At 38.9% G+C, this 18074-nt stretch overlaps 1 protein-coding gene across 2 annotated transcripts in view; it reads left to right on the forward strand.

Annotated features, from left to right (window-relative positions):
- TNKS (tankyrase) overlaps nt 1-9995 on the forward strand; it is a 252832-nt gene extending 242837 nt beyond the window's left edge. For both annotated transcript variants that reach the window (XM_088448391.1, XM_088448392.1), the window contains exons 23-27: nt 736-810; nt 1818-1923; nt 3189-3375; nt 4990-5146; nt 9402-9995. In XM_088448391.1, the coding sequence (XP_088304517.1) occupies nt 736-810; nt 1818-1923; nt 3189-3375; nt 4990-5146; nt 9402-9488 (612 nt within the window). In that variant the 3' untranslated portion in view covers nt 9489-9995. The remainder of the gene's footprint in view (nt 1-735; nt 811-1817; nt 1924-3188; nt 3376-4989; nt 5147-9401) is intronic.
- The last annotated feature ends 8079 nt before the right edge of the window (nt 9996-18074 follow it).

The raw sequence follows: 18074 nt of genomic DNA on the forward strand, positions 1-18074 counted from the left end.
TGACTGACTGGTACTGTATGATTCTATATGATTGGTGAGTGGCATATGTACTACCAATAACCAAAAGGCAGCACGGAGGAATATGATGGACTAGACTTGTGAGTCTAACAACAACTATTATTATTATTATTATTATTATCCTTTATCTGTATGGTTCCACAAGGGTTCCGCAGCGCCTTATGAGCAATACAAGAAAACAATGACTTACAGTACAAAGCAATGCAGGACAAGGGTATGGTTTATAAACAATAGATTAATATAATAAAGTTTCATTTTGTTTTGTTTTTATTACTTAAAATAAGGAAACAAAAAAAGAAAATGCAAAACAGTGACAGATAAACTCACATGCTAAAGTTTATTTAGGAAACATCCAAATATGTGCAAGAAACATTGGGAACAGTAGATTTGACTGGTAGTTCTCCACATACACTACAGATGTTTTGTATAAGAAATGTTAAGAGGGAAGTAAAAGGGAGGAGATGGGGAAGTTTTTACAGGACTGGAGATGTTTGCAGTAATTAAAGTTGGTTCAGGAACATTGTTGCAATTGAGTGTGGGTAGTTCTAATTAAAATAAATCTATTAAGTGTGAGGTGGTGATTTTATCCCTCCCTGACTTGCCAATTGTAGGAAGAGACACTTTTCTTGCAGATAGTATAAGGATTCATGTATTGTTTTTTTTTTTATTCCCTTGCAAACAATCTGGAATCCCTTTTTTTTTCTAATCACTTTAAAGATGCAAAATTCAATCCGTGAGCACAGGGATGGAGGCAATGCTGGCGGAGTCTTCAACCGGTATAATGTCATAAGGGTAAGTATGCAGAGGTTCTCCTCTACAACACCATTTACAAGTCATGTCACAAGTTACAGTGGGATAGGTTACTTTTACATACAGATTGTACCAATTGAAAATGGTTTTAAGCATTTACAAATACATTTCTGCAAAATTTTATTCTGTAAAAAAAAAAAAAATTAATTATCCCAAATTCAATAGCCCTGTGCAAAATAAAATTATGATAGATTGGTATCTGCTGGAAATAACACATTTGAAATCCAATTTTTATTGTATATTTTCAATTTGTAAGGGAGACGAAGATTGGGGATGGGGCTTAAAGTAGGAGAGACAAAGGAGTAATCTAATCGGCAGGGTTGTAATTTAGGGAAATGATCATGAACTTCAGAGGGCTAATAATAAATAAAACTGGTTATCAACCAATCCTTCCACCCAGTAGGCACCTCATCAATTGTACTGTTATTGGCAGAGTGTTGCTTGGGTTCCTATTTTACAATGAATTTTGTTTTCAGAATGTTGCATGACCAGAAATAGTGATATCAGCCAATAAGCTGTTAGCTCTGTGAGTGCAACCCAGGGGAGGGACGGAGCTGAAAGTAAGAGAGCCTGGTGTCGGTATATAGCTAACTATACTTGCCACCCGATTGGCATTTTAAATTAGCCTCTTGATATGGCTCTTTACTTTAGACTGGGCACTTGGCTGGACTCTGTATTTTAAACTGGAGGTACGAGTAGAGATCAGCATTAACTACTGTCTTGGCGTGGTCACGATACTCATTCAAAAGGATAAAGGACTTTACCAAGGAGCAGGGACCATGCCACACAATACACAGTATTTGAATCTGCCCATTTATGTAATTATTGTATCAAAAAAAGCTGATTAAATCCATTTTTAACAATTTCAGCATCATCCTTTGATTATGAAAGGAAGCTTGTATTTTCTTTGCAGTGCTTTTTTGTGTCTTTTCTTACTTTTTTATATTTGTTATTGGTTATTTCCTTTCTTTTGCATGCTGTCAATACAGATTCAGAAGGTAGTCAACAAAAAACTCAGAGAGCGGTTTTGTCACCGCCAAAAAGAAGTATCTGAAGAAAATCATAACCACCACAATGAGCGGATGTTGTTCCACGGTATAATGCTCTCTTTTTAGCATTGCTATGTATACTGTTATGCGCTTTTTCTTTTCCGTCTGGAAACTGCTGCATGAAGTGCTGTGAATTACTGTGATGCAGAACACTTTGTTAGTGGAAATTACTTGAGAATCTCACATGCCTAATTGCTAATATTCAGCAGTTATAAGATTATACAATACAGAAAGTATATGTGGGCAAGTTAAATAAAATTTAGACTATTGAGTATATTTATCAATATATAGTGATAACAAAGACTTTGTATTGCAGCTATAGAAAATCTTGTATTGCTGCAATCTACTAATAAATGTCACCGGGGCAGCTTCCTGGTGATGCTGGCTAGCAGCAGTAAGAGGGGTCTTAAAGGCCAGGCAGTCATGTATGTATCCCAGATGCGTGACCACATACACATATATGTGCAGTGGAACTGAAATCCCTGGCTTGATCTTCAAATTCCACTTTTCTCCCTCTAGTACATAGACCTATGTGCATTGTAGGTTAGGTTGGCTGTCACTTCTTCCCTACAAAAATTATTGTAGCAAAATAATAGTCCCATGCACATGAATCCTATACATATATAATATGCTGTAATCCTCATATGATATAAATATATTCAAGAAGCTAATAAGGCAGTAAAATCATATTTGTATGCTAAATGCTTCTTAAAGTGTTCTAAACCTCTTACAATCTGCCACTTGTACTGGCAGGAGGTTGTCACTATTACTGTGATTAGTTTAAAGGGACCTCCATACAGTTGTTTTTTTTTTCTAAATAGAATATTTGTAATCCACAGTAAAATGATATGCAAATTATGTTTCCTGTTGCTTTGTATTAGCAAAATAAGCACAAACATATATTAATACATTTTAAAAAGATCCCATCTCTATTCACTGCAAATAAAGGGGACAGATAACCAAGTCTAGTTACTTTTTATAGTGTTCCAGCACTGCTTTAGTTTTCGGCAAAAGATTACCTTTCCGAGTTGCGTTTAGTTGGTCTCTGTGATTCCTATTGTGGCCTTGGTTCTCCCGTTATGCAGGCCTTTAGATATATTGCACTAGATTGTAATACCTCTTTTTCCACCAGTAAGTGCAGTAGCCGCAATATATTCATACATGGTTTGCAAGTTCTGTGTGTTGTCCACGGCTAGAAAATATGTAACGTGAAAGGTTTTTTTTAGTTATTATGGGTTTAGATCCGAAATTTTGGGTTTTATTGTTATTTGCATATTTATTTAAACAGATTTTTTGCCACCTTCCATACAGGCTCTCCCTTCATCAATGCAATCATTCATAAAGGCTTTGATGAGCGACATGCATACATTGGTGGCATGTTTGGGGCTGGCATATATTTTGCAGAAAACTCCTCAAAAAGCAACCAGTATGTTTATGGCATAGGTGGAGGAACCGGCTGCCCAACACACAAAGACCGTTCATGTTATATTTGCCACAGGTTTGTTACCTCAAGCATGCTTCACTCTGATGTAAATAGTTTTCTGTCCAGTAGCAAATATTAGTAGAATTGCCTAATTTGTGTTGAGAAGTCACCTCTTAGCAACAAAGGGGGTCATTCAGACCCGCGAAGCTCGCAAGCGGGTCGTTGTTCCCCCACTGCGCATGCGCACGACGGAGGGAGCTCCGTCGTGCGCATGCGCGAGACCCGGCGAGCGACGGGCTCTCCATCGCTCTTGGTCTCGCACCAAAGGGGGCGTGCTGTCGATGTTGATTGACAGCACACCCCTTTGGTGGGCGTGCCTGCCAGACGGAGGCATTCCCATGGGAACGCCTACCGTCTGAAGCCGGCCCCACTGACATCACTAGTGATGTCAGTGGGAGTGATTTTGGCTCTGATAGAGCCAAAATCACTCCAGGGCTTTTGGCAGCGAGACCCTACCGCAGGGTCTAGTCGCAAGCCAGATGGTCGCGATGGTCAAGACCATCGCGACCATCATCATGGACTATCGCATATGCTGTGGGTGGTCACCCACAGCTATGCGAGCAGCCAGGAGGCCGCTTCATTTTCATGGAGGAGGGCCCTGATTCATAGCGAGCGCTCTGGTCAGAGCGTTCGGCTCTGAATCAGGCCCAAAGATCGAAGAATAAACTAACCTAGCACAAAAAAGCCTCCTGATTACTGGACACGATCTTATATTCAAAAGCATGGAGCGAGAAAAAAGTGCTAGTGTCCCTTTAAAGAGGTTTGAGGGTGTGATCACTGTAACTTCTTTTATAGGAAGCAATGTGATATATTGATGTTCAAGGTTCTGGGCAACTGTGTTTAGCAAATCATACTTTGTACCACACTTATTTTCTCACTGTGCTGACAGAGCAAGGTTTTAAATGTCAGGAGCTAGATTTATTGCACTTTCCTCACAATGCCATCAAATGTTGTCATTTGGAGGAAATGAGTTGCTGGGAGACTCTGCTTGTGATTTATATGTGACCTTGCTGAGTCTTTAGTTTGGCATTAAAAATAATATGCAGCCATCATAAGTGTCCTGGGAAAATTAAAGCTTGTATGACTTAGACATCTTGCAGTTTTGAATCCGTTATTTCTAGTTTATGATGTAATTTTAAAACAAAAAGTCTCCAAAAAAATAAATCTGAAATAAAAATGGATGTCCTATCCTAAAGAACATTGGGGCAGATGTATCAAGCCTTTGAGAGAAATAGAGTAGATAAAGTACCAACCAATGAGCTCCTAACTGTCATATTTCAAACGCAGCCTGTAAAATGACAGTCAGGAGCTGATTTGTTGGTACTTTATCTCTCCACGTTATCTTTCTCAAAGGCTTGATACATCTCCATCATTATTTTAAATGTATTGTTGTTTTTATATATATATGTGTGTGTGTATATATGTGTGTGTGTGTGTGTATGTATATATATGTATGTATGTATATATATATATATGTATATATATGTATATATATATATATATATTACATTTATGATTTATTTATATAGTGCCACCAAATACACTACTGTGCAAGCAATGTGCATACTCTATAACCAAATTGATCCATATTTATTCTGTGTGATTCGGTTTATTTTTCCTTCTCATCAGACAAATGCTGTTCTGTAGAGTGACACTTGGCAAATCCTTCTTACAATTCAGCACTATGAAGATGGCACACGCTCCTCCAGGGCATCACTCGGTCATTGGCAGACCAAGTGTAAATGGGCTGGCATATGCAGAGTATGTCATCTACAGAGGAGAACAGGTATATACAATAAGTAGTTTGACTTTGTCACTTTGAAGTGTCCATTCAATACATAAAATAGAACCATGGAAAAAAGGGGGGGGGAAGGGGTATCTCTACAGAAACTATTGATTTGTGTACCTTCCATACCTAATACTACAAAGACCAACATATATTCATACAAAAAGGAAAAAACCCAGCGCCAATATAGTGGAGGAATCAGACAATAGTTCAGCAGTCAGATAAGGTTATGTCAACCTTATTAGAGTAAATATAGCAAAAGAAGAACTGCGCTCTAAAGTCTATGCTGGGACATCAGTAATCAACACATCGATAGTGTAAAAAACTATTTAATAATATAAGGCTAAATAGCCATACTCATATAAATGGATAATAAAACATAAACATAGGTACATACAATAGAGTTGATCAGACTCTCAAAAAATTAAAAGCAATATAAACATTAAACGCAATTAAATAAAAAATGATGAACAATCTAGAATGGACTTGTATTGAGTAGAAAAAAGGGAGTACTAATGACCCTGGAGATCCTTGATAAAACTATAGAGTAAGAGTCTCATATAGATGCAATGTGGATAGGTGATGGTATAACCGACTCTCTGTAAAAAGTCTTGTATATAAAACTCAGTACAAGGGGCAAATCAGAAAGGAAACTGACATCCCCTCTCCTAAATGTACCTTATCAGTAGCTTAAAGCTGCAAAGAAATTGGCAGCTTATATGGAACTCACTTGTAATTGAGATGTCGGCAGTCAGCCCTCTCCGGAGCGTGCAACTGTGTCCCTGCAAGCTGATCAATAGCCGGAAGACTGTGTGGCTAGAGCCGTAGGTGATGAGAGTTACTAGCATATAGTAAGCCAAGTCATAGTCAACAGCGATGTAAGATGCCGACTGTCAGCCTTCTCCGGAATAGGCAGACAAACCTCAAGTAGGCTGGTCAGTGGCCGGGGCACTGCAAGGTGGAGACTGTAAACGATGGTGTTCACCTGTATACGATGCGCCATGTGATAGCCGTCTCAATGCGGTAGCGGTACAATCAATAGATGGGAAGGTGAACGTCCCTCCGGCTCTGAGTTCAGCCAGGTGATAGCCGTCTTGATGTATTAGCGGCACAAGCAGTAAATAGGAGATGAGCGTCCCTCCGGCTCAGAGTAACAGGTTCAATCTCGGCTCCTTTAGGTAGTGTAGGTCCCGATAGACCGGAGGTAGATCAGGGCAACAGCCGCCGGCTCTTTGTAGAAAAAGGTACAAATAGGCACTGAATGTGAGTGGGATCTCCAGGCTCCTGTGAGGGAACGGCAACGCGTTTCGGCTACTACTGTAGCCTTTTTCAAGCCAAAGTGTTCCCCAATGTCCATTATTTGGTATAAATAACCCTAGGATAAGGTTGATTGGTTGGTCAATTAGTTCAATTTGGTTAACTTTAACCCATAGTGATTCATTAAGAATTTTATTCAGCAGGTTTGTAATTAATTCCATCACACTGCAATCACTATCTGTTATAGAAAGCTTAGATACAGCTTATCCATTAGAACACAAACCAACTGATAAACAGTACTAATACACCAATAATTAATATAAATAGAACAATATTAATACAATGTTTAAGAAAAAATATATTATAATAAAAAGTAATAAAATAATTTTTAATAAATGGTAATATATATTATTATAGTTATTGGTCTGATGTCCCAGCATAATTATGACTTAACCGACCAGGGTAATATTTATGAGAATAACAAACAAATCTAAATAAGATATCAGAATAATGACATAATAATATCATTAATGATCATATAAATTGTGCTACCAATAATAAAGCTATTGCCAACAATAAAAAATAATCGAATAGTTGTATAATATCACATTACCACTAATAAGTACATCAATACACATACATAGATGAGTACATCTCCATAGTAACAGTAATATATAGCTGGTTTAGGAACCATAATGAAAATAAATAATAATAATAAAAATAAAATAACCATAAATATTGGATAGAAAGACACATTTTGAAAACCATATACAGGTTGAGTCTCCCATATCCGTTATTCCAAAAACCAGAATATTTCGGTGCATATGTGACGTCACTAGTATCAGCGGCCAATGACTAGCGGCCTGAGCGTGGTCCACACGCCATGCCACCCCCCGCATCACCTGCCGGACCCTTCCACCTTACCTGCCGGACCCTTCCACCTTACCTGCCGGACCCTTCCACCTTACCTGCCGGACCCTTCCACCTTACCTGCCGGACCCTTCAGCCTCAGTCACCGGACCCCTCACGAAACCCGCCGGACACCTGTAGCACTCGCTGGACCACCGCAACACCCGCGCGACAGCCCCGCAGGACATCTGTAGCACACACCGGACCACCGCAACACCTGCGCAACACCTTCTGGACCCACCCGCCGGGCCCCCCCCCCAGGTATTCCGAAAACCAGAATAATCCAAAATCCGAAATGCTCCTGGTCCCGAGCATTTCGGATATGGGGGACTCAACCTGTACACATATATGCATATAAACATATACACATATATACACATACATGTAATATACACATATAGACACACATATGATAAAAAACAAGGGAAATGAAAACAAAAAACATAAACCATGGGGATGGGGGATAGGCGATAGCCGCTTAGTTCACCGGACAGTACATAGGAAGCGGCGACAGTCTAAACCGCATCCGTATAAATTAATCATTATTCATACAAGTCTACACTGTGTGTTTTGACTTAGTAACTCAGGTTGATGGTGCTCCCTAGAGTGAAATATTAAATGTATAAAGGAGAGAGAGAGTAGACTCTTTTTCTAGGACACTCTCAATGTTTATATTATTTATTGTAAAATATAACTTTTAATCATGTTATTTTAAAATATATATCTAACAAACATAGATCACATCGAATTTTCCTTTTCTTTGTTAGACATATGGGAATTGTAGCATATGTCGTCTCGGTGTAGCCTTAGTGGGTCCCCGTGGGGGTCCGCACGTGTAGCCTGCCGCCACAGGATCTCTAGCTATTCCAAAGTGAAATTTATTATTACTTATACATACATACTTACATACATAATATAAAAAATTGTGTGTAGGCGAAAATATATTGGCAGTAAAAAAGAGCTTATTCATACAATATCATGTTTCAACTCGAAATAGTAATCACAGTATTAAGTATTGCTCTAACAAGATAGGTTCACTCCCGATATCTATAGATGATCGGGGTAGATACATAGAATTTATCCAAATGGAATATGTTCTGACATCAATTATTATTAGTGTGATAAGAATACTCTATCAATTCAGATCATTATCACAATTAGATATTTTAGGTGGATGTATGATTGCACTGCAGAAGATTCATGCACAGTATTCGCACTGATTACAATGTTCAACCAGGTCTATCCCAAGATCCTTTGGTTTTGATCCTGATTGGTGTTAATATGGTACACAGATACCCTGTTTCCACAAATAAAGTGCACAGACAAGTAATTTTCGTCTATGGGTGCCCCCCTGGACTCAGGGGCCGGTGCCCTGCACCCGTTATAACTACCCCAATGTATGGAGGACACACACACAATAGTAACATTTGCATGACATACATGGACATAATAACATATGCATGACGCACACACATGCATTAATACACATGCACACGCAGCTTTTCAGTCACTACAACAGAAACAAGTCTGGTTACCTCCTGTGACACACTTTCTGCTGCCCGCCTGCCTCAGTGACAGGATACTGCAAGTGTCAAAAGGTAGTTTAGGTGCCCAAAGCAGGACTTTGACGGGGTTAGTTGCCAAATGCAGCTAAACCCTGTGCTTTTAGGCGCCCGCGCACATGGCATGGGTGCCCAAACGAAGCAACAATTGATTTGGTTTTTGGCACCCAAAAAACAATTGAATTGCCACATTTGAAAGTAGACATTTATGATTTAATTTATAAATCAGTATGTAAATATGAGTTACTAGGTCTTAAGTGAGGCTAATATAGACAAAAAGTAGAGATGTACTGGTTTGGATTTTCCCACCAAATTTGGAAACTCAGAAAGAGGTAGTGGCTTTTGTCTATAGACGATAATGTTTGCCCATGAAAGATGATGTTTTGCCTATTTCTGAGATCTGGGAAAGATCAGAATTTGACGGGAAAACCCGAACAGTGTCTGTACATCTCTACTAAACAGTGAATTACAGTGAAGTGTGAGCATTGTTAGTTGTGATGTAGTAACAACATTGTGTTTCATTTCAGGCTTACCCAGAATATCTCATTACATACCAGATTATGAAGCCAGAAGCTCCCTTACAAGCTGCCACAACAGCAGAGCAAAAGACCTAGTAATTTGCATTGGACTCTATGACATCAACAACTAGAACTGAGCGGTTACAGTCCAGATAACCTGACTGGCTGGGAGGACTTTCCCATGAGAAGCAAATCCTGAAAGCCTGGAAATAAGCTGTATTTTTTTTGTTTAAGTGTTACATTGAAGGTTCTATTCTGAGTGGATACACTCCCACTTGCTTCTGTTCCTCTAAAGGAGATGTTTACAAGGGGTTGCCTTTTTAATAATGTTTCTCAGGCTCATTTTCAGTAGGTCATCAAAGACGGAAACAAAAAAATTACATTTTTGCAAAAAATCTGTCGGAGGTTTTAGCAACACTACAAATGTATTTGCCACATCAGCAATTCCAAGGTGGCTGATTTGGATGGTACATGTATGTGTAACGTTTATGTGACCGTTTTAATATTCTTTCAGCTTACGTTCCTTGAATAAGGGGACACAGCGTAATCCGCTATTTATTTGTTTTTATATTTGTGTATAAATATACTAAAGTGAGCCTGCAATCGTAAAATGTTTTTTTTTTTTCTCCTTTCCTTTGCACAAAGATAAGTTCATAAACAATGCAATATTTACATACCATGAAACAAGTCAGAACATTTTGATAAATGTTTCGGTTTTCTTTTCTTTTTGCACTTTTATGAATAAATGTATTGTTTATAGATGAAGGAAGAACAAGGAGAGCAGTAAAACACAAAATCTCTGTTAATGGCCTTTTAGCTGAATGTGCTTTGGTTTTTGCAAAATAAGGGGCATGCTAGCATAAACAGCAGCACTATGTATTCTTCTAGGACAGTGTTGGCTAACCTTGACACTCCAGCTGTTGTTGAACTATATATCCCAGCATGCCCTGCCACCGTTTTAGCATGCCCTAATAGCAAAACTGTAGCAGTGCATGCTGGGTTATGTAGTTCCATAACAGCTGGAGTGTCAAGGTTAGCCAACACTGTTCTAGGATAAATAGTGATTATGCAGACATGAAGGCTTATTTAATACCATGCTCACCATACATCAGTTGTAGCTCACAGCAACCTATCCAATATTACTTTTATTATTTCAAGTGTCAAATTAGACTAATGAAAACAGTGTGATTGTTATGGGTTACAGCATATTGTGCGGTTTACAACATGTTGTTAATCATTTTTAATGTTTGCTTTTCCTGCAATTAGTAGTGATTAGGTGTTTCCTAGGTCTCTTCCCACTGCTGTTAATATAGAATTATTAAAGCTGCGTTACCACCTAACACCTTTCCTAAGGTGACCGCCTTGGAAAGCCATGTATTACAGTAGTTTTCTATTTGTCTCACAGCCCTGGCTGAAAGCTGTGTGGAAGAAACAGAACAACCAATCGCAAGCTAATCAGTAGAGACATTTCCCCTTGCCGTCATTTAAAGATGGTTAAAAAAAATGCATTGGCCAGTTGTGTGTTACAGAAACAGCAGGGCCCTAGGACAAACAGCTGCATGTAGCAACTACTGTGACTACAGGCAGGGGCCACCATAGGAAATATTTCATAATGTGGTAGGTTGGCATGAAGTCCTTTTAAAGCTTTTTGTACAAACAAAAAGATCTCTTAACTAAGGTGTCCCGCAAATACCTAAAGCAACCGATCAGTGATTATTTAGATGCTTTATGCACTCTGTCCTAGTTACCAGCGCCTCTGGGCTGAGAAGACCATATTTGGCAAAGCACTGGCATTATATATGGTTGCACATCTTCCTTCCAAATCTGCTGTGTGACTACTAGTATGGCAGAGCTATGAAGCAAACACACACATGCTGTACATTGCTTAATGCATTCATTACAGAACTGATGGCAGCACCATTCTTCTCAGTGCTGGCCTGCCTATAAATAAAAAAAAAAGTAGTGTCCTAGAAAACCGTTGCCCTCCCCTGCAGCATAAGTTAGGAGTATAATATGGAATAGAGGACCAGTACACTAGAAAATGGCAAACACAAGATTATTACTACTAAATGTGGTTTTTTAGATTTCTGTTTCAGCCCCATCAAATGTTCATTTATATTTTGGATCACATTTGAACTTTTAGAGTATTATTTCTTGTAATGAAACAGCTCCCTCTTCTGCTTCAGTCATGTAATTGTTTAATTTACTGTATTTGCGGAAGATTCTCAGATTTACTATACAGATCAGAAGAAACGGACTCATAAGACTTTCAGAAAATAAAACCAGACTGAAAAAATGTTTGTGTTTCAACTTGTATTTAAACTGTGTCTTAAAAGAGAATTTTATATTATAGCTTTCTTCATAACTTACAGTTAATCTTTACATGGCTGACAAGTCTCAGTTTGCTAGGAAAACCGAACTGATGTGTGCGATTTCCCCATCCCTTCAATAAATGTGTTTTTCTATGTTTTGGAGACTAGGTAGTTTTAGTTGTGTATATGAAATCATAACACAAAACTTGGAATTTATGTTTATTTTCACGTATGAGGGTATTTGAAATGACGTTCTACTTTACCTGCAATTTGTATTATGCAAATTGCTTAACTTTTTTTTTCTTATGTATTGGTTTTAGTTATATTTCTGTTGATATAAAAGTTTATTAGGCATATTCAGTCATTGAGCCCAATAGCTCAATAACTTATAAGCCTGTGAATCAACCATGGGCTAAATGTAATAGAGTGCGAGCCAGCGCCGCTGCAGGAAAACATTCCAGTATTTTTAAAGCAGCAAGTATGTTAAATGCAAAACTAGCTTGGTTTAGCCTTTAACATGCATGTTGTTTTAAAAATACGGGAATGCTGTCATGTATTCCTACAGCGGTGCCGGCTCGCACTCTTATTACTTTTAGCCCCATGTATTGTGGATTTGTTGGCACTGGTACTTGTTTAATCAATTCCAGTAGTTAATTTACCCACATCAACCTGCTCCCAATCGGTAAACAGGACTTTTCTGTTGGACTATAGGCTCAATCCTAAGTGTCCCCCTGATGGAGCAGGATCGAACATGAATGCCAAAGTGAGGGGCACTTCTGCATTCAATGGCAGGGTTGAGCATCATAAAGGAATTGCCTGTGAGAGTTCCATTAGCAATATAAAGAAGCCCAATTAAATCATTACCTGACTCTAATATCAAATTGCATGTAAGTTGACATTACTGAGGTCCCGGATGACTGCTAGCACCGGGCGTATTTTTCGCTGATTAATTCATATATGCAACACTTATATCTGTCTGCAATTGAGTCTCTGAACATGTTTTTAAAGTGCCACCATGCAAAGCCGCTGCTTTTTTCCATGCCAAGTACCGTTGTGCTTCATTTACAGACTAAGGGCTCAATCCAATTGGGTGTGATGTGCCGTTGCAATGGCGTTAAAATGCCGGCAACGGCCCGGAACATTGCAGCCTGACTCGTCACTGAATTCGCCTGAATTTGCTCGCTGCCTTATGGGGCAGCAACCCTTTCAAGCGAATCCGGGCGGCCGTCAAGCACTGCCACTGTGGTGATGACTCACACACGCGAGTACATCACATCTAATAGGATCGAGCCCTAAGTCGCTCAGAAATATACAAGTGTCGCATGCCGCAGTCTCCTGGTGCGTCCTAATACATTGCATTGCAATTAAGTGATTTTTGGTCATAAGACGCCCAGCGCTAGCTGAGTCACATGGAACCTGGCAGCGCACTAGCACCAGGCATCTCGCGCCACATGGCGTATTGAGGCTAGATATGAGGACACATCTGTATGTCTAAATGTATATATAAAACATTTTCTTGGGAAGAAATTCATTAAGTGATACCTCTCATTTTCACATATGTCATCGATGCATCACATACAAGTTTTCTGGTTATAGGTGAAAAAAAAAAAAATGATGAATGACAATTACGCACATGGAAGATAATTGGGCATCCACTCTAAAGAGCATTTGAAGGTTGGACAGGTAAAGTGAATGCTTTGCCTGGACTGAAGGGACATCCAACCAAGGTATAATGTATACTACAGTTAGTATGAGTGTGTGTGTGGGGGGATGGGATTCTGGGACTTGTAGTTTCACAACAGCTAGCTTATTTATAATACACCGTGTGTATATTCCAAATGATCTGTGAATCAAGCCATATACCAAGATATCTATATATTGATGTCAGATTAGCATTGGCACTTGCTGTGGTACATGGATACTGTTTTAACGTTTAGAAAAACTTGTTTTGGTCTAAAATTAACTAAAGCACATGTTTAAGGTCCAAAATGCTTGATAACATAATATTAATTACATATGTTTTGTGAAACGTGGGTAAGTAATCGGTGAAGCCAAAATAGTAATGTCCATCAGAGCCTTTAGGGTACTCAACAAACATCTCCTTGTTAAGATTTGGAGCTGAGAGACACCAAACTGTGATCTACCAGGTAAATAGGAGTGCTGACATTTTATTTTGAGTTCCGGTGCCTGAGCACTTAAATTGCTTATCAGTAGTGTGTAATCTGCAGTGTGAAAACCTTTTGTAAATCTAGCAATCCATAGCACATTGAATTTTTATTGCACATTTTTAAAAGTGGTTACTCTGGAATGGTTTGGACAGGACACATAGAAGTGCAATGGAGAAATGTGTGGTTTTGTAAAACTTGCTGATTAATGCTTTCTTAACATTGGATAAAATCAGTGAAAGAGAGGTCTGTAGTTTGTCTTTTGTGAACACTTTTAAGTATACTGTTAGCAGCTTTCCATGCCTTGGGAATTTGACCAGATTTGATTTTGTTTAGGTAATTGCAACAGCGCCAGCTTACATTGGTTGTATGGTTTCAGCATCTGAAACTCATGGACATTCACTTCACATCTACATAAAAAAATGGACAGACAGACATGCTTTCTTGCTTATTGTCCTTTATGCATGGCCAGAGTTTTGGATCTAGATCCACCAAATTTGGCAGGGTGGTGTAGTTTGACCAGGATTAGGTTTTTGCCTAAGTTTGAACTTCGCCAGGGCCACATACTGTCACACAATCGCTAAAAATTGGGATACTCTTAAAGTACACAGGTCCCAGGTTGTTTCCAGTGGAAACTGGCAGTCTGACAAAAATCTGTGAGAAAGCTACACAAGTATAATTTTTACCTCCGTGTGAGCAAACTTGATGACTCATGCAAATTTATATTAAATCCAGAGCCTCTGTGTTTGCATGCAAGGGTTTAACTATAACTTTGTGGGCCACATAGCAAGATCTTAAAAGCCCCCACCCCCATGTAAAAACATGCATATATTTGCCCCCACACAGCCCATTCAGGTTATGCCACACAGTAGTACCCCTTATACACAATATGCCATTCAGTAGTAGTGCCCCTTAAACATAATGCCACACAGGAATGGCACTTACACATTATACCACACAGTAATGCCTTTTAAAGATTGCTACATAATAGTGCCCCATATAACACATTATTCCACACAATAGTAGTGCCCCTTACACATTACGCCCTCCCCAGCAACTCGCCTCCCCATGTTTCTCCAGCAGCCTCTTGCCTCTCCCTGTTTGCCATCAGCAGCCAGCAGGTGTTAGTTGGGGCCGGGCCGCCAGCTATTTACAGCTGGTGCAGCAGCAGACATGGATAGACAGTGTCAGCGCAATTTGAATCTGGCACAGGTTGCGAGCCAATTTGAGATTGCGAACCGGCAGCCAATCAAGCCGCCACTGCTGATTGGCTGCCAGTCCACGAGCTCTAATTACCTCGCGACCGGCAGCACTGTCTCTCCATGACTACCTGCTAGTGCGCCAGCTGTAATCAGCTGGCGGGCTGGCACCAAATCAACATTGCTGACACCCGGGCCCCCTAGACGGCCCTAACTGGACCTGCCTACCTTGTGTGTCCCTAGGTGCAGGGGGAGCGGCAGGCCACGGGTAGCTTGGGCACCATAGCAGTTGCACGTCTTGCACCCACAGTAGTTACGCCACTGTTTGCTTGCATGTTAGCAAACAGTGGGGTTCTTTTCCGGATCAATGGAATAGTGTTATAGGCAAGGACAATATAAACAAAGGTTGCAGGTGTCATTCAGGGTCCAGTCTTCAACCAGGGCAACGCTGGTATCCATGCTAATATTAAATAAATTAAAATTATATTCTTGAGAAGGGAGTATAGATGCATTCAGTCAGTGCGTCAGAACTAAGCTCATGGTTATGCATGCTAGAAAAAGTAGCACATCCCAGTATTCATGAAATGCGTTGGTATTGTTAAACCACATCACATAGTTTCTATTGATGACATTACCATCAAAAATTGTTTAGATCTCTAAAACAAGCCATCTGTAAATCTGCACTATTCAATGAGATAAACATAACCTGGAAAATGTGAATTGCAATAGGGTACTGATTCTATATCAGGAACACTTGGTGAGGTCCTTAGTTACATTTTGGAGGCAGGGACTTTTGAATGTTCTAGTGCACAGGTTCTCAAACTCTGTCCTCAGGACCCCACACAGTGCATGTTTTCCAGGCCTCCTCACAATCACAAATAAAATAATTAGCTTCACCTGTGGATCTTTCAAAATGTGTCAGTGAGCAATGACTACACCTGTGCACCTGCCGGGTGACCTGGAAAACGTGACCTGTGTGGGGTCCTGAGGACCGAGTTTGAGAACCACTGTTCTAGTGTAAAGGGTTTTTGGTCTTTTAAAGTTTTGATTTTCATATTCTATTGAGTTTTCCTTGTTAACTAAAAATGGATATTGTATCTCAGAAGGATCAGATCCAGTCTAGGTGTAAATGATTGGAGAAATTGAGATTGCTGTCAGTGGTTGGGAAATTGGTTGATTTAAATGTAGTCATTCTAATTTGTTACATGCATATGGTTAAGAAGTATGATTGATTTTTCTGGAGAAGAAGGGGACAAAAAAATATATATTATGTGAATTGTACAGTATATTTAAGGAAGGTGGTATTACTCATCCCTTCAATAGTTATTTTAGCAATTAAACATTTAGAAATATCCTCATCAGTATTAGTAAATAAAATTTCTGCTGATGTGGATAATGTCTATACTGATGATGAGATCACGTTTGGAAATACAGTGGTGTCAAAGTACTGCATCATTTCATGGAAACATGTTTTTTCTTGTTTTTTAATTTAACTTTTATAACTTTTTGAAAATGATGCCTAGGCAAGTGATGCCGCATTCTGTGTACCTTATCTACTATATAATTCACATTTATTTATACATTCATGTACCATAAAAACTGAGTCACCTGTCTTGTAACACACAGGTCCTCCTTTCAATCGGATTACAGCAGCAACATGACAGAGAGAAATGGATACCCAGCGCTAAACCAGTAAGAGAATCAAGTGGTAGTGCAGCAGTAGGAAAAGAGGTGACTGTCACCCTCACTGAAAGAACAAACAAGAAAAATACTGCACTCTACTACTTGAGTTGGGACATTAGTGAACACAAATGGAGCATATAAAATAAATTGGTTTAATAAACAGTTAGCACAGGAGATAAATATATCATGTACAAATGTATCCTATACAAATAACAAATTCACATACATAAGATAAAAATATATAAAAGGACAATAAATAAAACAGACAACTGAAAAATTAATGCAAGAGAGAGTTGATCAAGATCTCTAATTGTGGGTATAGAAAAACACATCTAATCTCATGTGAAATCCATGGATTTAGCTGGTTGTTGCTATTGGATAAAAATGTTAAATAAATCCGGATTGCAATAGAATTACTTCAGAGAACTATAATGATGGCAAAACTCTCAATATTTTTCTTGGAGATTCTCTTATATAAACACACAGGTGACTCTTCTTGTATGATGTATCCTTATCTGTTTATACAGTCAGGTGCATAAATATTGGGACAATGACAGAATTTTCATGTTTTGGCCTCTATTCACCACCACAATGGCTTTGAAATGAAACAAACAAGATGTGCTTTAACTGCAGACTTTCAGATTTCATTTGAGGGTAATTACATCCAAATCAGGTGAACGGTGTAGGAATTACAACGGTTTCTAACAATCCGTATTTGGCTAATATCACCATCTATATAGAAGCCATATTTGTATACTCTATCAGGGGTATTCAATATGGGAGCGATAACATCGTTTTTGCATTAATATCGCACTTTTGACGTCATTATCGCAGGTTTGACTTTTACACCATATTCAATTTCAAAGACTTATCGCAGTTTTGAAAAGTCTTTGATAAAAAAACGGGGATAACTTTTCACCATTGAATGGGTGTCGAAAAAAAAGTGCATTGGGGTTTAGGGGTGCAGGCTTAAAAAAAATAGCCTGCACCCCTGGGAATGACATTTAAAAAAGAACTGTGTCAAAAAAAAGTTAAAAAAAAAAATAGGGACACCCCAAAAAATTAATTTAAAAATTGGTAAAAATTTCATGTACCCCAAATTTGATGGGACCACTTAAAAAAACCAATAAAAAAAACCTAAGTGCTCTTCTGCATCACTTCTTCAGTCGGGAAAAAAACACCTGCTACGGCTATTTAAATCCCCGACTTTCAATTAAAGGCTAAAATGGGGGTACCCATAGTGTTCCCCCATGTTTTTACTACTTTAGGGGGGTTTTACAATTTTTTTAAGGAAAAATTTGTAACTTTACGCAAATCCAACTT

This window comes from Taudactylus pleione, unplaced genomic scaffold (assembly GCF_031769625.1).
Source record: "Taudactylus pleione unplaced genomic scaffold, aTauple2 ptg000454l, whole genome shotgun sequence".
Lineage (NCBI taxonomy): Eukaryota > Metazoa > Chordata > Amphibia > Anura > Myobatrachidae > Taudactylus > Taudactylus pleione.